The following is a 23,464-nucleotide window of genomic DNA, read 5'->3' as shown; positions in this document are numbered from 1 at the left end:
TTATCGAAAATATAGCGAACTTCTCAGCTGTACTATCGGTTTAAATGATCGCGACAGCCTTTGTTTGTACCGGCCGCGCGCGCTCAACTATTGGAAAAACCCAGACCGGAGAGTTCCGAATAACAACTATTGCAACAGAATTTCTGAGTGCGTACATATGTTGATTAAAGCATTATATTATTCATATAAAAAGTCTAGAAAAATCCATGTGGGGGAAAGTTGTAAAATTCATGATTTTATTTTAATAATTCTAAAAGATATTTTGTGAGCCGTCTCGACTACCGTAGATCTACACACAAATAGCATCGTCTGTATATTTGATCGATACGCCGTGGATTTCGATAATTTCTTAAAAGCCGGAAAATTGTATATAATGGACTTATTCGAATCAGAAAGGTAAGTCAATCAATATATTTTATAAAATAATTTATATTTTAGCGCATAAAGGTTTTAACGGTGCAGAATGTCCATATATGAAAAATGTAATGTGTTTTCGAGTTTTCACATTGACGACAATCTAAAAAAAATAACAAGAATGTATCGTTTCAAAAAAGAAGCTTCAAACATTCCTTTTGTGTCATATTTCTTCTTCACGTGTCATTATATTATATTTTTGATTGATAAAGCTATTTTCCTCTTTTGAAAAATCGAAAAACAAAAAACTACGGAAGCCTATTCATGCCATAAAATCTTTTGTTATTTAACTTCCGCTAGAACAAAATGGAAAAAACTGGCTCTAAATTATTATGATTAAAAGTTTACAGGTTTTTGTATTATATGTATACACGTTTTTTTTTCTCATTTCAGAATGTCCAGTAACAAGGAACTGTGCATAATTTGCAACATCTGTATAGACGATGCAAAAAAACAGCAAATCCTACAGAGAAATGGTGAAATTCAATAAACTGAGCAAGAAAAAAACCAAAGTAATACCATATTTGACTGACCCGGTCAGTTCGTTCATATGGAATGTAGAAAATAGTATTGCAATCAAAATATAATTTCCCAGGATGAAAAACAAAAGAACCAACAATCTGAATGAAGGGCATCAAGATCAAAACTTGATTCAGTTAATTGTTTAAAAACACTGCTTGTTTTGTTTAGACGGCAAAATGTATAAAGAAACAAGCGGTCATGCTGTATTGGCTGTTCGGACTCTGGAGTTCCAGATGATATTTCAAGACATCTGTGAAACAAACAAAGATGATTGGGCTGCTGCCTTTCGTTCACGTTTGGAAATTGTATACGACTTGCCAGCAGCAGCTGCAGATGCCGTGTGCCGTCAAATGTGCAATATCAATTTCAGAACCAATAAGGCAATTTATGTCTACTTCCAACAAGAACACCTTCAAAAAGCAAGACATCCTCAGGAAGACGAAGAGACGCTAATGCAGGAGACGCGTGAAAACAGTTGACATTTTAAATGAAAATGTGGATAAACAAATAACTATTTATGACTTTACAGACCAAATAAAGAAAATGTTTGGTGACAAAGCTTATAGAGCCCAATACAATGAACATAGATTGGACGAATATTTTGAGGAATCTGCGATTATAACAGAGATAAATGGCAAACAAAACATCGAAAAATACTGCAGCATTAATACTTCATGATTTGTATTGTGCACAGAGATATGACGATCCTTATAAAGAAAAAAAAATCTGCAATTGTAGGTGGCCTATGTTTTGAAATAATAAATTTAACAATAATTATGCATTTTTAAGTTTATTAAGCAAACATAAAATTGTCAAATTATTAGTTACTGGCCAAACAATAGTTAAAAAGTGGGTGGGGTATTTCAGTATCTAGAAATTAGACAATGCCCGGTGAACGTAAACAGAAATGTCTTTTTTATTAAATAAGATTTTTTTCCAAATGAATATCTATGGTGTGGACAAGCAATCGTATGCTTTAACTATATTTTGCTTATTATGCCTCCCTTCAAATAAAAGCGGTATATTGTTTTGCACATGTCGGTCGGTCCGTCCACCAAATGGTTTCCGGATGATAATTCAAGAACTCTTAGGCCTAGGATCGTGAAACTTCATAGGTTCATTAATCATGTCTGGCAGATGACCCCTACTGATGTTCAGGTCACTAGGTCAAAGGTCAAGATCGACAAGCTAAATGCGAGCTTGTGAAACATAAGATGAGATTCGTAAACAGTCGCAACTCTTCGTGATGTAATCACTGCCCGTATGTCCAGCAGATGTAAAAAAACATGGATTGCTCCGTGTCTGCTGGCACCTTCAGTACATCCAAAGACCGTATTAAATTGTGTCTGTCTCCAAACATGCCGAACGAAATGCCTTACATAATAAAAATCAGATCTTTTTTATGTTTAGTATTAACACAAATAACTTTTTGTATTGATAAAAAAAACTTAAAAACACTTAACTCTCTAATAAGTTGAAAACTCTTTCACATGTGTTTTCATTGTAAAACTATAATGTTTTTTTCCATAAAAAGAATACAAACTCGTTTGCAGTAAATAGAAGAATGTTTCTACTTCTAGAATGTTTACAAATATTGAAGAAATGGCCGAGCTTTCCGCATTTTATTATACAAAGAATGAATTCGTTCGACGGAAAATGAAATGCAACATTATTTCACAATGAATTTCCGGCCGGAGAGTATCGATTATAGCGTTTGTATCATTATATGTATGCTGTGTTAAAATACAGCAATGCCAGTTTCTTATTTCCATGATATATTTCTTACAGTGTTGGAAGATGTCAGTTGTTTTTCTTATTATTTACGTTCTGATGTATTATGCTAATGTCCATATCATTGTGTCTGTGTACATAATATTATACTAATTATTTTATAATTTTATGATTTAATTATTGCAAAATATGAATATTTTGTTAACCATATCCATATCCTGTTTCCTTACTTGCGCTGACACAGACACATGTGTTCGGTCCATGTCTGGCAGCTACATTAGTGCATGTTAAATGATCTCCATTCAGGAAGATTAAGGAATACTTTGGTCCAAAAAACTGTATGGCTTGGTATTTTTAATCATATTGTAATGTTGAGGTACTGATATTTAAATGTGTATACATTTTATGAATACAGTGCGCAAATTAGAATGTTACACATATATTAACTCAGTTTTAGCATTGAATACTTAGTATAATCGTATGTGGACTTTGGTCACATTATTTGAATGTCTGCCTGTGGTATGCTTAACACATTAGAGTGATACATTATTGTGATACATGCATTTGTTAACCCCGCCGAAGGGGAATACCTTGCATTATTATCCAAAACACAGAAACGCTATATACATACGCCCGATTGCTTTTTTAAACGCCAACACGCTACCGTCATTTTAGGAGTTTACACACAGTTTAATCACACCGTATTACGCGTCACGTCGATGACAGAGTGTTCCGTCGAAGACAGGCAGTTGGACTCGACCGCGAACAACAGGTAGGTTATAAAGTCGGTAGGTATAATTATATCACGCAAGTAAGGCAAACATCATTGCTACGAACATAGTGTCCATTGACTGAGGACGCCACAAGGTAATTTTGGACTCGTTGTTCATGTTTTTAAAGAAATATGAACGACTTAAAAGTGACAGTTTTCGAAACATCATTGAAAATGACTGATTTATGTTCAAAATATCTCAAGATTGAAATAAATGACTGGATTTCGTGTTATATACTTACGCATTTATCCCTTGGGGATACATTAGCCAAATATCCGCCCCTTGAGTTGTTTCATGAACATGTCACAGGCGTCCAAAACAAAAAGATGCCGTAGTAGGCAGATATGTATTTTAAATGATGCCGATGATGGCAGAAACGCTGTAGAAGATGCTAACGAAGATGACAGATTGTCAAAATAACTATAATTTTATTTATTTATCTCTTCTTTTTGTACTTTTATACACAATTAAGAAGCGAAATGGTCCTTTGTAAAATATCATCTAGACAGGAAGGTTATATGTGCTGTAGGTTTGTCGAAAAAAAATTCTCTGCACGCAGTTATTGGAGAGATTAATAATTTGTACGATCAAATTGCTCTGCACAAACAGCGATTCACATGAAGAAATTATTTGTGATGAAATATTTCAGATATGTACGAAGAACAAGAAGGCAAATATCGTATACATGCCCTTATTTAATCGTGAACCTTTATTTATTTCAGTTAATTAACAATGGCAGCTTACGACGAGGATATAGACGAGGCTGTAGGTCCGTTAGATGGGTTCTTTTTGGACGTCTCTGTAGAAGGAACTGTCAGTGCGAAATTTGAATGTGAAATTTGCGGAGAGATATAAGACCAAAGCTGTGGGCCCCAGCTTGACGACTAGCCCTGTAAGCGACGGCTGTAATCCCGAATTGAGAAGTCGCACCAACAGCCAAAGGTCCCGGGTTTGAGCCCCAGTCTGAGCACCAGCCCTGAAAGCTATTGATCTCGGGTTCCAGCATCTGCCTGGCCACTTGCCTTGTAAGCGACGGATTCCGTTCCGAACCCCAGTCTGAGCGTTCGGACCATAAGCTACGGGTTCAACCCGGGACAAGAACCAAAGAACCGTCGCTAACATACCAAACTGAGCACCAGCTCCGTAAGAGACGTTTTCCGGTTTCGAGTTCCGGCATAAGAGCTCGTCTCTCAAGCGATTGGTGTTCGGGTTCAAGTGCCGGTCTGAGTACTAGCCCTGTAAGCTATAGATCCCGCTTTTTCGGGTCCAGCGCTAAGACATGGGCTTGAATCAGAGACTGTTCGCTTAAATGGTAAGTGCTTAAACCGGGGCTGGAACCCAAGAAACATAGCATACAGGACAGGGTAGTGCTCCGACAGGGCCTCCTACCCGGCACCCGTTAATCAGGGTGGGAATGCTCAGACTTGGGTCCCAGTCGCTTATAGGAAAAGTGCTAAAGGATGGAGCCAAAAACGTGTTCACAGGGAGCTCACAGGCCGCGATTCGCAACTGGAATCCATCGCTTACGTAGCTAGTACTCAGACCGGGGTTCGAACCCTGAACCCAGTCGCTTACATGGTAATTGCTCAGACAGGAGCTCAAACCCGGAATCCATAGTTAACATGGCAAGTGATTAGACAGGGGCTCGAACCCGGCATCTATAGCTTGCATGGGTAGTGCTCAGACCGACGCTCAAACCAGAGCTACTAGTAGTATAAGGGGTAGTAATTGTGACAAAACGGTCGATCTGATCGGTTAAACTTAACGTAGTGGCCTCAACTTAGTAAGTTGTTCCCACAAGTTATTATATTGAGGGAACGATTCACTAAGTTGAGGCAACAGGTTAATAAGTTGTGGGAACAAGTTGTGAAGTTGTCGCCACTCGTAACCAAGCTAAAGCCTCAACTTAATAAGTGGTGTCCACAAGTTATTAAGTTGAAAGAACAACTTACTAAGTTGAGGCCACAAGTTTATAATTTCTGGGAGCAAGGTATGAAGTTGTGACCACTAACTTAAAGCTAATGTCTCAACTAAATAAGTTGCTGGAACAATCTACTAAGCTGAGGCCAACAACTTTAAATGTTGTTCCTACAAGTTACTAGGTTGAGGCCACAATATAAATAAAGAATTGCGGATGCCACCGTATAAGACGGAGAAAAAATACGCACAAGTTTTTTTTTTCTAATGAAAAACAGTGGCATATCCTTTCAAATATATCACAGTTAGTTGTCAAAATTGCAGAAACGTCACATAAATGCAAGTTTAAATGCTGAAGATACAATTAAGAGCAGATTTATTAATTTACAGTCAAATACAAACGTGCTTCATATTAACACACTTTTTAAAGATTTTAAAAATTATATTTATTTTTATTTTGTGTAAAAATTTGTCACCTGAAAATGTGTGGTTTTGTAACGTCGCCATTTTGAATGGGGACCATCAATTTATTATATAGGTATCACAATCAAAGTTATTAAACATAAATTCATACATAACCTTCCTGTCTTGAGAATATATTACAAAGAACAGTTTCGCTTCTTAATTGTTTATAAAATTCAAAAAGAAAAGCGAAATAAATATAATGGTTATTTTGACAATATGTCAACTTCGTTAGCATCTTCTACAGCGTTTATGCCATCACCATTAAAATTTCAAATACATATCTGCCAACTACGGCATCTTTTTTTTCGACGGGGTCAGTTTGGACGCCTGTGACATGTTCATGAAACATCTCAAGGGGCGGATATTTGGCTTACGTATCCCCAAGGGATAAAAGCGTAAGTATATAACACGACGTTTGGCAAATATCGCTTACGGAAAATCAAATATTGGTGACCATTTATTCATTTTGTTTGCTGTAAATGTGAATACGCATATGGAATGTAATCATCATTGTTTTAGAGCGTTTGTACCAACAAAGAGAAACTGTCAAATTACTACTCAATACTCAATAATTAATCCATGCTTTCCCAGATAAAAAATGGGGCAAAATATGTACATGCAGGGTTGTGTAAAGATTAAGGGTCGTATAAAGTTAACGTTTAAACGACTCTTTATTTTTATCAAAAACAATCATTTTGTGGTAGGGTGGTTGCATTTTGTTATTTACGTGTAAGGAAACCTCATTTAACTTAATACGTTTAGTTCGAACGTGCAACTTAGATGCGTGGTTCTACTTAAAACTACTTAAGCAGGCAGACATACATTTGGTTCTTTATGTGTTTGAATGTGGATTTCTTTTATTGAATAACTTTCTTGTTTGCCAAAGACAACTATACGTTACTTTCATTTATTCGAATTTTAAACACCATTATATTGTTACATTCGTAAATATTTATTTTGGTAAAAGCATTATACTGTATGTTAAATCATTTTCAGCAAGAGATCTATATTACGCGTTTAGAAATGTGATATCGTTTCTTGAAGAATATGAGTCAAGAACAAACACAACAAAGACATCATTTGATCCGAAATACCGACACCAAAACAATCGGAACAAAGTTTAATTGAGGCAAGTGTTTTGTTCATTTTAATGCTAGAAAGTGTGATTAAACTTGCAATTAAATTATCGCGTTACAATTCCAATGTTTCGATCAATAACCCCCAAATTAACTAAAGGGTTTTACATCAATATGTTTAGATTATTTGCAGATTCGCTGTGTTGTGAAAGCGCACATTTTGGCGTTTCAAATCAATAACACTACGTGTTCAAAAGAAGTCTCTTCAAGTGTCATCAAAGAACTGAGAAAGAAAATAATATTGTGTATTGCTGTAAGAGAAGAATATAATTTGCCTATCGACGAAATTGACGAGTATATGTGTAATATGTATGAGATAATTTTAATGGAGGGCGGGCGAACTACCATGGAAGTGTATGCCAAAGAGCGTATATTTTCATTCTGATAATATGGAGATTTATAAAAATTTCTCTTTTACCAATCATGTTAATTTGAAGAGAAATCATGGCAAAAACTCATGTTAGTAGTAATGCCCCACTAGGACTTTGGTTATTCCACAGTTCATGTTTATAATAAGCGGATGCTATAAAGTTAAGAAGGCGACTGACGAAAAAAATCGTTCTAAAACTTTTAATAGTTAAAAGACAAGAACATCTAAATTGAGACATGCCATACGATTTGGGTAAGTATTAAAGCTCTTCTAAAATTATAGTCTGATAAGAAAAAAGAATAAAACGCAAGTTCACAAGTTGCATATTTTTGTAACTCCGGGCATATGTTTCAAATAAAAATAGGAGTGTAAGAATAAATATGGATAACTAGTTCCGAATAATATTGTATTACATGTACTGTATACTGATTTCTGATTATTTGTTACATTATTCATAGCAGTGTAAATCACATTTATATAAACGTTAACATGTGTATCTTTTTATTGTTTAGGTGCAGGTAGAATGGAAATAGCTTGTCCTCCACCATTGGGCCAATGTCTGGCTTATAATCTGGTGAAAACTGAAATGGAAACGATGTTATGTTGATAGTCTAAATACTAATTTTATCGTACACTTGTTTTTACTTGGTAATTATGCATATGCAAATTTACATATTTGACGTGTTTTATTAGATTATCCAACTGCAAACTGATATTTTTACATGTTATAATAGTCAGAAGCGTATGTTTGATTGTTTTTGAGAAATATACGCATTCATTGCGGATTGACATATACCCAAGTATATGAATATTTTTATGATTGTCATTTATTCACAGGTCCCTTCATAGTATATACCCACTAAGTTAAGTTATTGTAGAGCTTGAACGTGCACGAGGCCTTAGCGTTTTTTGATTGCGGAATCTGTACAAAAAGTTGTAAAATGTGTGAACCAAGTTTTGATGATAATATGCTATTTATAAGAGAATGATAATGGAATGTTGATTTGAAACACAGTTAATGTCTTAAATTCATTTTTATTCTATTCTTAAACTCTTATTTTAAGATAACACAACCTAATGGTAGTGTATGTCTATTTTGAAATGAGTAATTTAAGATACCTCGGTATACCGTTATATTGAATTATTTTTTGTTTTTGAAATGTGTAAGTTTTTTCGAAGAACTGGTCCACACACAATTAATTAACTCTATTTATATTAAAATTGCTATAATTCTCATCATGTCAAACAAGAAACTTTATAGTTGGTGATGCTCACACATTTATTGTAAACAGTTATTTATTTAATACAGAAGTTTTCATTTGAGCAACTCATATCTGTGTTTAACAATATTACTTATTTTGACACTTGTATCTATATTAAGCAAATGTATTTTAATGAATATATCGAATTAAATATGTGCTTAGGATATGAACTCTTGAAGGCAATGGTTTTCTTTGAAATACTCTTAAAACATTAATTAAAAAATGTGCTATAGTGTATGTCTTGGTATTTATAAATGTGTAGACTTGTTTGAAATACATATGTTGAAACCAATACTTAACACATACTATTTGGATTTCGTATAAATAGTTTTAAAATAATTATTATTGGAAACAAATGTATGTAAACGTATTTTAAAAAGTGTGAGACTAAGCAAACAAACAACAATTTGCACGTATTGTCAGCCCTACGCCTAGACAATATCATACTCGTTGCGCTCAGTAAGTTTAATGCAATATAGCGAAAAGACGTCTGATCAATATTCGTATGTCAAATCTAACGTGGTTTATTTTGAATAACTTCTAACTGCATGTTCTTAAAACATACCACACAGTGTATTACATGCATCAGCTTAAAGTACATTTGTTTATACTTTCGTCCCTTCAAATTTCCAGACGTGTACACTTTTCTGTTTGTCCCTTAATTAATTTACATTTGTTTGTTTTGTTTGTCGGCTTATCGCAAACCATTATCGTACATGTACTTGCGTTGTAGCTGTGCCCCCATTGTTTGGAGTATTGGTTGCAAATACATAACATTATGTCAAGTTCCTATTTTAAATTTGCTATTTACACCATATCATCTGCGCCGGTCTGCGAAAAAACGTACTATAAACACACAACTACAGCATCCGCTTTCTTTTCATCGTTTATTTATATGTTACAAATACCAGCTGTATGATATTTTACAGCAACACATCGAATCAGGTGAATGCCCGTCTAAACAATTTTCGAAACGAATGTTAAACAATCGGTGGCTCTTCCGAAACATCAGCAACATTTGGATGGTACCCCGTACATGAGTCCCACGCTCGCCACATTGCACGTAATCAAGGTCAAAAACCTCGCGTCACTTTGAGAAATGTAATGTCGCTCACCCTAAGTATCGCCCATTGAAGAGTTGTTGATGGCATAACTTATAGAACTCTTCTCAGAACTGGACCAGACATTTTCAACTATGTGTGACTTACAATTTGAAAATAAATTGCTACACTCGATTTGCTTTTGTAAAAAGAATGAACGCTTGCGAGTCATTTTTAATTGCATTGAATTCCCGATACATTTTGTCATTAGTCGAGTTGTTTAGGTAATGCGAAAGGAAAGCAGCAGAAACGAAGAACTTTGAGGAATAGTCACTAGTTCTTAATTACACTCTAAGATCAATATCATGTTAAAATCCATGATACAGAGATAATGTCAAAAGCTACCAGTCTCAAGAAATTGAAACTTTTATGTCTTTTTATTTTATATATTTATATATCATATATAATATGCAATCTGGTAAAAAATTATATTCTGCTGATTAATATGACACCTATCACGAATACGGAACATATACATTGAATACAATAACATAATTGTAAAATTCATGCTTAGATTATCTCAACCAAGCATGTATCAATAAATGTATCCTAATCGATTTGATCATTTCGTTAGGAATATATTGCATTTTTTAGTTTTAATAAATTGCAAACGTGTAAATACATATTCCATTCATATGTGCTAACTATGCAATGATATAGACCAATATCATTGGTCGTATATAGTTCATCACTATGTTAGCTACATGTATATTTGATCTTCAATAAAACATTGTACAATTTGCTATGAAGCTATTTCATCAACATTAACAATTAATAATCTTTGAATACGATCGACGTGATACTTAGCAGCATTATTTGTCTCGATTTGTCTCAACGATTGACTATAGCATTCTAACGCCATCTCGTATTCTCCTTCCATTTCATAGCAGTGGCCAAGCATGTTAGCATCAGTCTCTGAGTGATACAGGTTGATCAAGTTTCTTTGTCCACACACATACGCATGGAGATTTACCATTGCATGTTCTTGTTTTTCAGGTTCACCGAGTCCTCCATATGTGAGATACTGTAGATAGTAAATGAACGGACGGGCATCAACTTCGGCGCTAAACATCCATTCTTTCTGATTTACAGATCTATTAGCTAGTTCATCTTCAGTCGTGCCACGATTCATTTCAAACCATAGTATGAATGGGGCACAGTTTATTTCATATCTACCAAACTTTACACAGTATGCAAATGGTGGGTCACTAAAACCAACATCAGTGTAACATGAACTCTTGTTGGCAAACACCTTAAGATCACGGTCCCCTATACGCACCCTGTGTCCGCACACTGCCTTGACCTCGCTGTGATATCTCCTCTCTACGTCTTCTAACACTCTTACTGCCGAATGAAGATGTCCACCACAATATAGCACAGAAGCTAGTTTGAGGCGAGAAGAGGCTACATCTGTGTTAAACGAATGTCGGAAACGTGCTATAATGTCGCTGATCCCAACGTTCCCTGACGACAAACAATTTGATGCTGACACGGAATTTTGTAATGCAAAAAGGTGTGTTGCAATTTCTATAGCCACGGATTTGAATCTGACATTCTTGCAGAAGGTAGCAACAGTAAGAAGTCGATAAACAATAGTCCGCTTTGATTTTGGGATCCGAATCTGCTGAATAAACCACGCCAAACACTCGAACTTCAGCAGTAAACTGATGCTATTACTTAAGCACACACGTTCAATTCTCCCTAATTGACCCATTTTACATATTCTACATGATAGCAACCGACATCTCAAATTGTCTGCATCAATATGAAATAGCTCTTGTAAATTGGTCCTTATCAACGAGTCCGTATTCTCTAATAAGTGTCTTTGACTTTTTCTTGAGAGCTTTCCGTCGAACAAATTAACTCCGTGTAAAATATAATGCGGCATTATACCCAAACGCAGAAACTTTTTCAATGTTTCCAAACATTGTAGAATTAGAAATACAAGATTATGTTCCATCCAGAAGGATTGGTTAATTCTTTCTATGGTGTAAAACATGATAGTTTTACAGTGAAAACTTGTGAAAGAATCATCCACAATTTTAGAGAATACATATTTTTTTATTAATTTTAAAACAATATAGCATTTTATTTGTATTATGTTAAAGCTAAACATCAGCATTCTTTCGATAAGATTTGGGGACAGTCGCCATTCTTCGCGCCTATAATCACTGTCTGGATGCCCTGCAGGCACCATGAAACACGGAGCTGCACTTGCAGCGTCCAGTAGCTGGGTAGAGGGCCAGTATCTACCTCTACACCTGTCTATCCAGTGTTGTATTTCAGGAAGAGGTTTACAAACGTGAAAACCATGTACAATATCCCAGTTGCGAATAAAACTCACAGATGGGCCACTGAGGGTTGCCACTCCTTGTTCTTGATGCCATAGTTCAAATGAATGTTTGTATCGTTCAGAGCTGAGTAGTATCTGTCCAGATTCTTTTCGTACGAACTCGTATTGGTACACACCATTCACCGGTTCCGGTCTGTCATTTCTAAAAAGTTGCAACAAGTATTGTTGAGGAGGAGTGATGTTGTCGTGAAGCATAAGCAAGTTATGCATCCCTTCTTCCCAGTCTGCCACATATCTCATTATATTGATATCGTTGAAACTTTTAAGTAGATCAATATCGGACTGTAGACCAGGCGTGGTTGTTCCCTCCGACTGGCTCCCGAAATGAAAACATTTCATATCCTCTCCCATAAGATGCCCAGTTATCGTCTCCATGCGCTCTCTCCACATAAAAATTCCTCTTCTCTTCAGAACAGTGTTTTTATCAGCTCCAATTTCATCAAGTGCACCTGACAACCGGATTGACATGTCTGCTAAGTGCTCGGGAATCTAGTTTTAGATAAGATCAATTACACGATATGCACATAATATTCATCAACATAGTACAACTCATTCTTTATCAAAATCACGTTACTGCAGCTCAAACAAAACACGTGTTTCATTAATTTCATGTATGCAGAATGGGGTTTGTATCACAAGACCGATTGATGTCTGATTTTCTTCATGGTTAATAGCGTTCCGATAAGAATGATTGTATATCTACAGGTTATCAATAAATGAAAATGAGAAGAAATTAGAGATTGGAAGACCGTGCGATCTACTAACGGACCTACTGGCTTACTGTTAGGTGCATAGGAAGAAACAAGGAATATATTCAAATAATTATGAATTGGAGCGGACAAAGTTCGCACAATAAGATGTTTACTGAATCTAAACTTTCACTTACTTGCAACTGAAAGCACGCACAAAGGCTATGCTTGAGTACCCTCTATGAACATGCAACGTTTGTTTAAGCTTTATATTAAAGAATACTTTAGGGTTGTTTACCTCCATGTTTGTAGTATGGTGTTGACCATGTCCATTGTTCGGAGGATCCACGCTAGTGCCAGCTCTCGTGACATTATTGGTCTTCGAATATGAAACACGAACCTCGCAGAAACATATTAATATACAATAAGCTTATATATAAACAATAAACAATGTTAAAAAAATAAACAATTGACACAACAATAATTATATGATAATAAAACATTAAATTAAACGGTTGGTCCACGTGAAATGTAATTTGTTTTCTTCATGTTGTCTTTCCAAATACTAATTGCATTTATTTGATTGCATTTCTTAACTGTTTTAAGATACCTTGCTTCATTTTGAATATAAACAATGTCAAAATAAATTATTGCATATGGTCCGTTTAAGAATTACTATGTTTCTTTGAAACAAAAATATGCCTTGAATAAACTGGTGTCAGAAATAATGAATATAATGAGTTTACATTATGAATTGTGTGTAACAGATTGTGTTTTACAAAAGTTAATACAAGAGCAATGTATGTAAATATTTGAATATATTAACATATATTTCTAATCGTTCACTTTACTAAAATGCGTTCCGAGTGTTTACGAAATATTTGAGCGAAAGCCCTGTGGTGTGGTAATGGACACAACACATAACTTTGTAATACATAAAAACAAACTTTGTAATGGACACGAAAACAAACGTTGAAATGCACACGAACACAAAATGTGAAATGGACATGAAAACAAACTGTGTTCCTCGTCCCTGGCTCCCGATGCACGGACTGTATAACCAGTGGTATTCCATCAGTCGTTTTTATCGCATCCTGTCCTTCTTTCATCATTTGCAACTTTCTAACATCAATAATATTATTTTCTGAAAAAAGGTTCATACTTTTAATTAAGAGTTTCACGTACCTAGGAATTAGGATGAAATGGGGGTACAAAGCAATATTTTGTTTTAAAACAAAATGTTACAGTTTAAAAATAATAGATACCTAGATATGTACGCAAAATACGTGTAATAGATAATCCATTCTGAGTTTAACCCTCTCCGGACCCCTATTCGGACGTGGATTGTTTGGTTACAGGCTAAGTTTGTTGTTATTTCGCTTTACGTTTGCATGTTGTAATCGTGCAAACTGCTCAAATCATAGCATACCTTCACGGCGGTATTATAAAGGAAATGTGCTGATGTAAATACATATTATATACGGGTTGTATAAAATGCAAAATATTATCTAATTGATTAATATTTAGAAGTTTCCTATTTTATATTCATACATTTTAGCAATTAAACATTATACCATGTAATTCTGCGATATTGAATGTGTTCGAAATGAAAAATGATGTTGCCCAAAATTGATCGGTCACTTGAAATCCGATTATTTGTTCGCGCTTCTTATAGTGAAATGATTGTTTTGCAATTTAGTTTACTAGCGGTCGATGCTAGACATAGTTTTAATCAACTAAATAAAGTTTTATAATGGCTCAGTAGTGTCCATGTTTAAAATCAGTACTACTTTAGCTATCAACGTGTATTTATCTGTATAATGTATTTACTAAATGAATTCTTTAGTTGAAATGCAACACAAATTAACATCTCTGACCTATTTTGGCAAGGTTTGTCATTCTATACTATTAAACGCTTAGTTTAAGAAATTATTTAAATACTTTTTACTTCTGTCTAGTATAACGTAATACTATTTATTTCTGCCAACACTATCATAACACTACACAGTATCAATACTAATGACCAACGCATTTCTTTATCATCAACCAAACCTAACAGAAACCAACATCAAAATATGAATTACACGTATTTTTTACGGGCATGGCCGGTGACCATTTACAGTTACTGTGGTACGCTTGGAGACTTGTCTAAGGCAACACGTAGTCAAATCCATATAGCTTCCTTATTTGTGCACGGATTATGTTTAATTTGGACTCAGACTAAGTCAATACATATCTTCTAACCCAAGTACATTTAATTGAAATCGATCAACAATAAAATATCAAACAAAACAAATTAAAAAAAATCATTGAAAAAGTACAATTCGGAAATCGTACATCGTAAAATAATAATGTGAACTGTAAAACGGATTAATTTTCACGTTTAAATGACCGACCGGCTTGTAACATTGCGCTTATACAAGCCATATTTTTTATCTAATTAATGTTATGTTTTCCTGGTGTAAAAACCAACATAGAATGATAAAACTGAAATTAAATTGGAATTATATAGCGCGCTGAACTAAACTTGATGACTTTTCGAACGCAGCATTTTGCAACTTAAACATCTCCGTTATGAGTAAATATTTTGATTTAAAAGTGTACCTGTGATCATTTGATTACAATATATACAAGCAAACGATGAAATCCGTGACGATCGGATGCTTCAGCTTTGGGCAAGGTAGCCTGCAACATGCCGATTGCGAGCTTTATACGAGACATATTGATTTTTAAATTAATTTTATGTTTTCTTGATGTATCAACCCACTTAATATGAAGAAATTGAAATAAAACTAGAATCATATCGTGTTTCGCCATTTTCACGTGCAGAAAAATGAAACCACACCTACCCAACGTGCAAAATCGCCGGATTGTCATTGATGAATGATGTAATCGTAATCTTGCACAGAATATAGTAAAATGATCGCGTGTGAAATTTTAAATAAAAATCTTAACGTATTACTGAGATATTTAAGTTTGAAAAGTGTTGAGTTAGAAAAGTCTCCAAGTGTAGAATTACCTTTTTATGTCACATAATTCACATTAACTTTATACTGTTGAAAGCGAGCATGAAATGACATGAACGTATGTAGCAACATAGGTCCTTTTAAATATACACACCAGTTCACCTCCCTGGACGAGACATACACATGAATTCATGTATACTACGTTTTAATGAGTTTAACGTTAAATTACTGAAGGCGTGTGTTTCCAACACTTATTTCATTAACAAACAACAAGATTACTCATGTCTCCATGGTTACCTGACGAGACATATTGTAAGTGTTGTTTAAGTTTAATCATTTCAGTCAACATAGCTTGCTACCACCAAAAGAAAAACATTGTATCCCAAGAAAAATGACATATATTTTATTCCTTTCATCTTTCTCAAGTCTTAATTAACACGTATATATTACAGTTCCATATTTCTCTAATCGATAGCTGATGACCGTGTCCGTTTTAATCTTCAAATTGAAACAATGAACAGCAATTATACGTTCATGTGTTGCGACATTTCGATTCGCAAAATTTTAAGATAACATGGTATCCAAATACCCTTTTCTACCCAAGCACGATAAAAAAACACGTTCACCATTAATGATTAGATACGACTGCCGTTTTATGAATGGATTTACTGATAAGACTTAAACTTCACAAAACGATAAACTATGTATTTCAATATAAACTGACTTTATTCAAAGCTCATAAGATTATAAAATGAGTATAAGTTCATCTCTATTGCAACATTAGTAGGGCATGTGGTCCTGAACAGTTAGGTCATTTGTATAACTTAAATAAAAATAGGGCATACACGACTGAATCCAATAAGTTCACTGCTCATTTTACTATTATAGTATTATATCCATATTATGAACATTATGGGTGTCAGTCTATAAAACACACTTTTAATGTGCGGAAATACATGAATACGAACAAATAAAACGACACATACATATACAAACAAGACTTAAGGCCAAAATTTTAACTGCAATTTTTTACAACCTAATCGATAAACATCCCGTCGCAAGTCTAAAGCACATGGTTTAAATCAGCGGAACGTCGTTTCATGTATCTGTAGGTTTTAGCAAGTTGTCCGATTGTACATTCGCACTGATACATCGTGAACTTATATCTGTATAAACAGAAGAAGACGTATAGTCGAAAACGCTAGGGTATAAGATACTTGTTTATTGCACTGTTTGAGCCATTTCTGTCTCATAGGTATATATTGTCGATTCTTGAGAACCTCATTAAACGTTATCAATTTATTAATTAATTGGTAGATACATGCAGATTAATTAACCACGCGTACAAGCACACACAACTGTTTTAAACGATTGATAAATGACAACGTGTACAAAATATCGACTTACCGCAGGTTATTGTGGACCTGTTAAAATCAATATCAACGCGACAAACACATCGTTACATTTCAAATGTCGATGACGTAAATGGAAATAACCGAAGTACTTTAAAATATGGATTCGTTGTATACTATATTAACTCATAATCCAAGATAAGATTTCAAAAGACGTCAGTACATGCAATCTAGTGGGCATAATATACTATACAAATGATAAAGTATTATTTAATTTAAGCCTGTGTAACTTCTTTTTTCGAAATCACTAAAAAGTGTTTTAGTCGTGTAATTGCTGCTCAATGTCTTACACAATGAAATTTATATATCTGATATTCGTTCTTTTTTACTTTATCAATACGCTATTGAACATTTGTTGTATACCGTTATTACTCTACGTTTTCGGACATATAAAAATATAGTTTTTTTGTATCCGGAAATTTAGGTACGAAACATATTCAAAAAGTACAAATTTGCAAAAATTAAGAGAAATATATGTTTAGGTTGTTTTTCAACTATTATAATGAAATAAAAACAAGTTATGCATGTGCACGTATTTTATTGTGTTTACTCTCCTTTCTCTGCTTAAAATAAAATACAACTTCACTTATTTGCAATCTCTTACCTGAAATGGTATATAAAACTTTCTAAAAAAACAACCAAACTGCTTCGTGAATACGATATCATTTCAAAAGCTGTTGGATGAAACCATTGTTTATGACAGGTAAACATGGTTATCTACAAAATTGCTCAATTATAATTGTCAATTGGCCTCAGGCACTTCATGCAAGGTTGTATTACCTTAATCCGGTTGTAAAACTCCACGATCAAAGAGTCTAAGATAAGCGCAAATTGGGCAGAAAGCTAGTAAATTAGCGCAGTAAAATATTACTATCCGAAAAATTGGAGTCATTAATTATTGACGAAAACCCGTATGGCCTAAATATAGTCACGAAAAATAATTATTTTGGCCAGAAAAGGGGGTGTCCGAAAACTTAGAGTAATTAGGTACGTAACGTACATTAACACACGACACACGATCGTTTCAATTTTGCACAATTACAGACACTCTATTGTTTTCTTAAGTTACCATTACCGGATAACGGATAGCGGATACTTACCTATTAAATTGTTATTTAAAGAGAAGTTATACAACTAAATCGTAATCCTTTTTAGAAGATGTTGCACATTGTGTATTCAATGTCTCTTCTTTAAAACGGAATAATTAATTCGATATCAGAACTTCTATACGTAACAAATTGTGCTATGTTTTCCTGTCATGAACAAATCGCTAGTTTAAAACCGGATGGTTTTAAAAATCAGGTTGAGCATTCTCCGCGGCTATATGTAATTATTGTGTTGGTCAGCCAGAATTACACGTGGAGACTTTTCTAACGCAACACGTATACAAATCAATACAGCTCCCTTATTTTTGAACAAATTTTAATGGAATAATGATTAATATTGTTTATGTTGGTTAACTTGTATTCTTACAATTAAAAGCACTTGTTAAGATCAACATATTGCACTGACTCCAAAGAGACATATTTTTTTATATAATATTGTAAATAATATTTCGCACTTACCTGTCTAGATTTGCAGCTAATACGTTAGGAGTTCCTTATCACTCTTCCTTGCGTTCTTACCTCATGGCTGAGTTATATATTTTAACATGAATCAATATTTTACCAATCCTTATCACTGTTTGTCCTCATTTTGAAGTACAGGTTTTATAGAAAGGAGTCTATCAAGTGTATATTTTCTCCAATAAAGACAGTAAATGCACGTACCAGTATTGATTAGACGCGACTGAATGTTCATCTCTGGATTATCTCAATGGCACAAATGTTATTTAGTATCTATAATGCGGTCTGTATTGTACAAATATGAAGGGATTGTCATATTTAAAGTTAAGAAAACATGTAACTCTGTGAGACTTTGATGCTTGACGAGTACGAATGAATCAGAATCAACCTTTAATCGTATGTATATCTATGAAGAATAGCTGCGTTCCTTATCCATATGCCTAACCTTTTTAGAGGATATTACTTTTACTGTTTTTATCGGTCTTTGTTAGCCTTATCATCATTCAAATTAGTAATGCCGGTCTTTAATAGCGCACATGCTCGATATATAAATAACGAAACTATTGCACTGAGCATCTTTTCGGATCGCAACTATGTACTATGTTATAACTTGTTATTTATCATCATTTTGCAATGTTTTTCTAACCAATCTGAAAGTGTTTGGTACGAACATTGTTTTGGTAAGATTTATATGGGACATCAAGTACATTAATTTATGATGGTTTCAGCTGTAATCTTATCTGAAAACCGTTCGCTGGTCGATGATTTATTAGCACGATCGCACTAAAGCAACATGGAGAATTAGGATAAAGATTGGGTTTGAGGGTATCGATATTTGTTCAGAAACCAAAGATGAAAAACAACGTTAAAAATGCACACAGATAGTAAAAGTTTGGAAATTAGGCTTTGAATGGCTGTAATACATTAAGTTTTAAAGTAAATATTTGCACATAAGATTACATTATTATAAACTGGTTTCGTTATAATATTCGGTATTTTATTGGCATTACATGGAATAAGACATCGAGCTATTTCGCGGATAATACATGGTGATGTATATTTAACATGCATTGCGCAAATCACTGGACATATCGAATTGTTATATAATAGAGAGACGATTTTACAGCATTGTTTACTCTACCTTGGTATATTTGGACCCGTACAAAGCTAATTCACTCTTATTGGACTCGCATATGGGTTCATCCTCTATGGTATGTTAGCTGTGTACTGGTCCTAATAAATCATCGCATTGTTCACAACGCTACAACGTTAGCAACTAGTATTACGATCTAAATGTTTGCTACGGGCGTTTGACATTTCAAACTTTTTTGTTTCAGTTAAGGACAATAAAAACCAGAGGCGTCGGACAATAACCCTATCGGCGTTTCTCATGCTAGTTTTGAATCGTTACAAAACATTCAGTCATATGCAATACTTCAAATGGTTTATCAACGGGCATGATCGATTGTTATATAGTTGCCTGTGACTATCGTTTTGTCAATGATGATACATCGCTGCCTTCCTCCTTATCCTCGTTCATCTTCTTCCTCACCGCACCGTTCCCTTTCTTGTATTCTATCCTACAGTCCAGGCTGGGGTACCTCTGATGCCTGAGCTCACTTCTTTTGTAACAGAGGTTCATAATGTCACAAATGGCTTGTTTTACCTTTTTCTCCGAAAGAATTTCATCGGCGAATGATAGGAGGACTTCTTTGATGGAGTATTTGATAATGTCGATATCATTGTCTAGAATGTTCATGGCTGCAAATGTGCCATCTATCTGTGCTTGAATGCATCTGTTATATATGGATCTCCCTGTTTATGAAATTATTTAAGGTTCTTGGTGATGCGCTTGATCTTTATCTTCACCTTGATGTTGTTGAGCACTTAGTCCTGGTCTCTCCCGATGTCTGCGCCAGGAAACCTTATTGTGTTCGCCTTGTTTATGCTGGACCTAAACCGTCTGATTCAGTATGAAATCGACCTGGTTGTGTAGTGGCACGTTTCGAGCATAACATGTCGCTGTTCTGGACCGTTTAGGTGGGTACAGAATGTTGAGTGTTTAATTGATGGGCTTTAGAAGTCTCAGCCTTCGGTCGTTGGTCTCTCCCATATCTTATCTACCTACTGTTCCTGACCTGATGTTTCCAACTTTGAATTCCATGTCGAAAATGATGCGCACTTACTATTAGTATGATATTGGTGCGTATACATGGGTGGCGGTGATGTTATGTGGTCCTGCTGAGATACGATCTAATATATATATATATATATATATATAATGGAAAGTTAAAACATATGTTTCTGTTACTTTTGTGTTACTGTGATACATGTCGACCGTCTATTCTCAAACATTAATTAAATGTATTGCATTAATCCCTAAATTGACACACATAAAACATCACCATTGCCAAAGTGAAAAATAAAAAATAAAATTTGAACACTTGTACATTGTACGCATACTTATAATACACTACAAACTCGGTCGAAATCAGTTTAGGTTAATTTTGAAAGGGCAAATGAAATATAATTGCCCATCAGTGATGAAAAAGATGTTGATAAATATGCATTATCCGATATTGAGCGTATTTTTAACATAACTAACTTGCATGTGTTTGTACAAAGAAATCATTGATCGTATGGCAACTTGAAAAATAAGCATTTTAAGAGGAAGTGAAAACCGGTAGATCTCAATCAGCAATGAACGCAATACATGAACGTTATCAGGTACTTTAAACATACGATTGCAATTTAGAAAAGCCTTATCAAACGTGTTTAATCCCTCTATACAGCCGTGCTGAAATACTTATGTTGATACCCCTGTGAAAAACTATTTTCAAACTCGGTTTAGATTTTGTTGGAATCATGTTCTTACTAAGTTTTATGAAGATTTGACAATAAATCCAGACTGTGTGCGGTTCAGAAGCTTTCAGAAGCTTTCACCTTAATATGAGATGGTTGCTTTTTTTAACCCCACGAAACGTTGTTTCAAACTCGGCTGAGATGTCGTCGATTATATGTTCTTACAAAGTTCTATGAAGATTTGGTAATACACGTAAGAATGCAAAAAAAGACGCACGACGTACGAGGAAGGACGGATAAAAGACGACTTAGTATGAGCATGTTGTGCTCCTGATAATTTCGAATAATGTTTGGTATTTTATCATTTGAATATTCGTAAGCCTCCCTAATTCAAACGTGTGCCTTGAGTCTGGGTCTAGAAGTTGGGAAGTCGGCGAATGCATTATCGAATGAACAAAATCGCTTGCTATTAATAAATGTCAATGTAATTCTGCACACTGACAACATTAAGAATTACATGAGCTTCGAGCATTTTGTTCGTCCATGAACTTATCACTTATGTGTCTGCTTTATGAAGGCCATGCATTATTACTATATACATTTACAATATAAGCTTTCTAGTCAAAATACATTCACAATCGCACTTTCATGGTACCAATACATGGCAATTCCAAAATTATGTCCGTTTCGTTCATAAGTTGTGTGCAAACAACCAATTGGACATCATTATCAATTATTGATGAAAACACTGAACAACACTCAAAACATGCTTAAAAATGATGCTTACAATTAAACATGATTAGCAAATTTATTTTAATAGAACACATGTAGTTCATACAGAATTGTATTACACAGTTGCTATTGTCATGCAAATTGTGCACAGTATTGCCTGGCATGTTCGAGAAATACCGAGGACTTTGGTTTTATTTGGAAATATTGGGTAGAACTGGGTAATAAAACATTCTAGATAGTGAAAACAATTATTACATGTTCACGTACAGATATGTGGTAATTGTTGTAAGTCCGGACAATACTCTGCATGACTATGCAGCTGCCTTCATAATAATGCTAATATCATGTGTGAGCTTAATCTTGCATTTTACAAAAAAAACAATATCACTGATTCTACGGAACTATTTTCAAAATAATAAGGCACAGTATTATTTCTGCATGTAAAGTTCTAATAAAAGAACAAGTAATTCACTTAAACAAATATTAGTACATATTTTCGTTTTTTCACTGTAGAAAACAGGACGCTTGTCGAGGTAGCATGTAGAATAACAGATGGTTGCTTTCCTTTTTGTCTGCAGTAAAATAGCCGTATTTTTGTTTAAAAAGCAAATATGCAAACTGGTAGGCTGGTGGGTCGCATTATTATTTTCCAATGCGCATAAGGTATTTTCGTGATCAACAATGAACGCTGTAACTTTAAAATTCTAAATCGTAGTGACAAACACTTCAACTCATGTGAAGTAAACAGTTGGCAACCACTCATGATTCTTATCAAGGAAATTTACCTATTACAATACTCATTAATGCAATAAATCAAAGGTTAGAGTAAACACTTTTGTGTCTGAAGTACTATGCGAAAACTCAACAAACCTTATACATATTTACATAAGATACCAGACGCATAAATAAACTAGGCCTCACAGCCCACCCAAAATGCACAAGAACGTGTAAATATTTGCACAACCTTACTTTACATAGTGAAGTTTAATAAGGATTCCTTAAATATCATTGTATGAATAGACATTATACATTAATACATTACAATGTACTAAAATAGATCTTGGGGAAAAGAGTGCTGACGTAACCAGAACTTGATAGTTTCTTGCATTTTGGAAAACTATCGAAGTTTATTGCGTGTATGAATTAAACAAAATGTAGATTCATCGAGCTTGATTCAAATACGTTCTGTCTGGGGTGGTCACAATGTTAATCTAAATTTTGACACGGTCACCTCTAATGTTGGTGTCCATGGCGC

The 23,464-nt window shown here is 34.5% G+C and overlaps 4 protein-coding genes across 16 annotated transcripts in view; 1 reads left to right on the top strand and 3 right to left on the bottom strand.

Annotated features, from left to right (window-relative positions):
* The window catches only part of LOC127841953 (uncharacterized), a 237,060-nt gene that overhangs the window by 28,867 nt on the left and 184,729 nt on the right, over positions 1-23,464 (bottom strand). The window lies entirely within an intron of this gene.
* Positions 1-23,464, bottom strand: part of LOC127841945 (uncharacterized) — a 472,965-nt gene that overhangs the window by 294,223 nt on the left and 155,278 nt on the right. The window lies entirely within an intron of this gene.
* Positions 1-23,464, top strand: part of LOC127841954 (uncharacterized) — a 265,443-nt gene that overhangs the window by 168,448 nt on the left and 73,531 nt on the right. The gene's annotated exons all lie outside the window — the stretch shown is intronic.
* Positions 9,464-23,464, bottom strand: part of LOC127841948 (uncharacterized) — a 167,785-nt gene continuing 153,784 nt past the window's right edge. Inside the window, exons 1-4 of one of the 8 annotated variants that reach the window (XM_052371116.1) lie at positions 18,676-18,833; positions 13,752-13,876; positions 13,031-13,132; positions 9,464-12,532 (exon numbers count right to left, since the gene is read on the bottom strand). In XM_052371116.1, coding sequence (XP_052227076.1) covers positions 10,433-12,532; positions 13,031-13,132; positions 13,752-13,844 — 2,295 coding nt within the window. In that variant the 5' untranslated portion in view covers positions 13,845-13,876; positions 18,676-18,833 and the 3' untranslated portion in view covers positions 9,464-10,432. Of the gene's footprint in view, positions 12,533-13,030; positions 15,279-15,336; positions 15,698-15,751; positions 15,769-15,852; positions 16,118-18,675; positions 18,834-23,464 lie in introns of those variants that run through there. The other 7 variants (XM_052371117.1, XM_052371118.1, XM_052371115.1 and 4 more) reach the window with 7 other exon arrangements.

This window comes from Dreissena polymorpha, chromosome 8, assembly GCF_020536995.1.
Source record: "Dreissena polymorpha isolate Duluth1 chromosome 8, UMN_Dpol_1.0, whole genome shotgun sequence".
Taxonomy (NCBI): domain Eukaryota; kingdom Metazoa; phylum Mollusca; class Bivalvia; order Myida; family Dreissenidae; genus Dreissena; species Dreissena polymorpha.
This window is presented reverse-complemented; position numbering and strand designations above follow the sequence as displayed.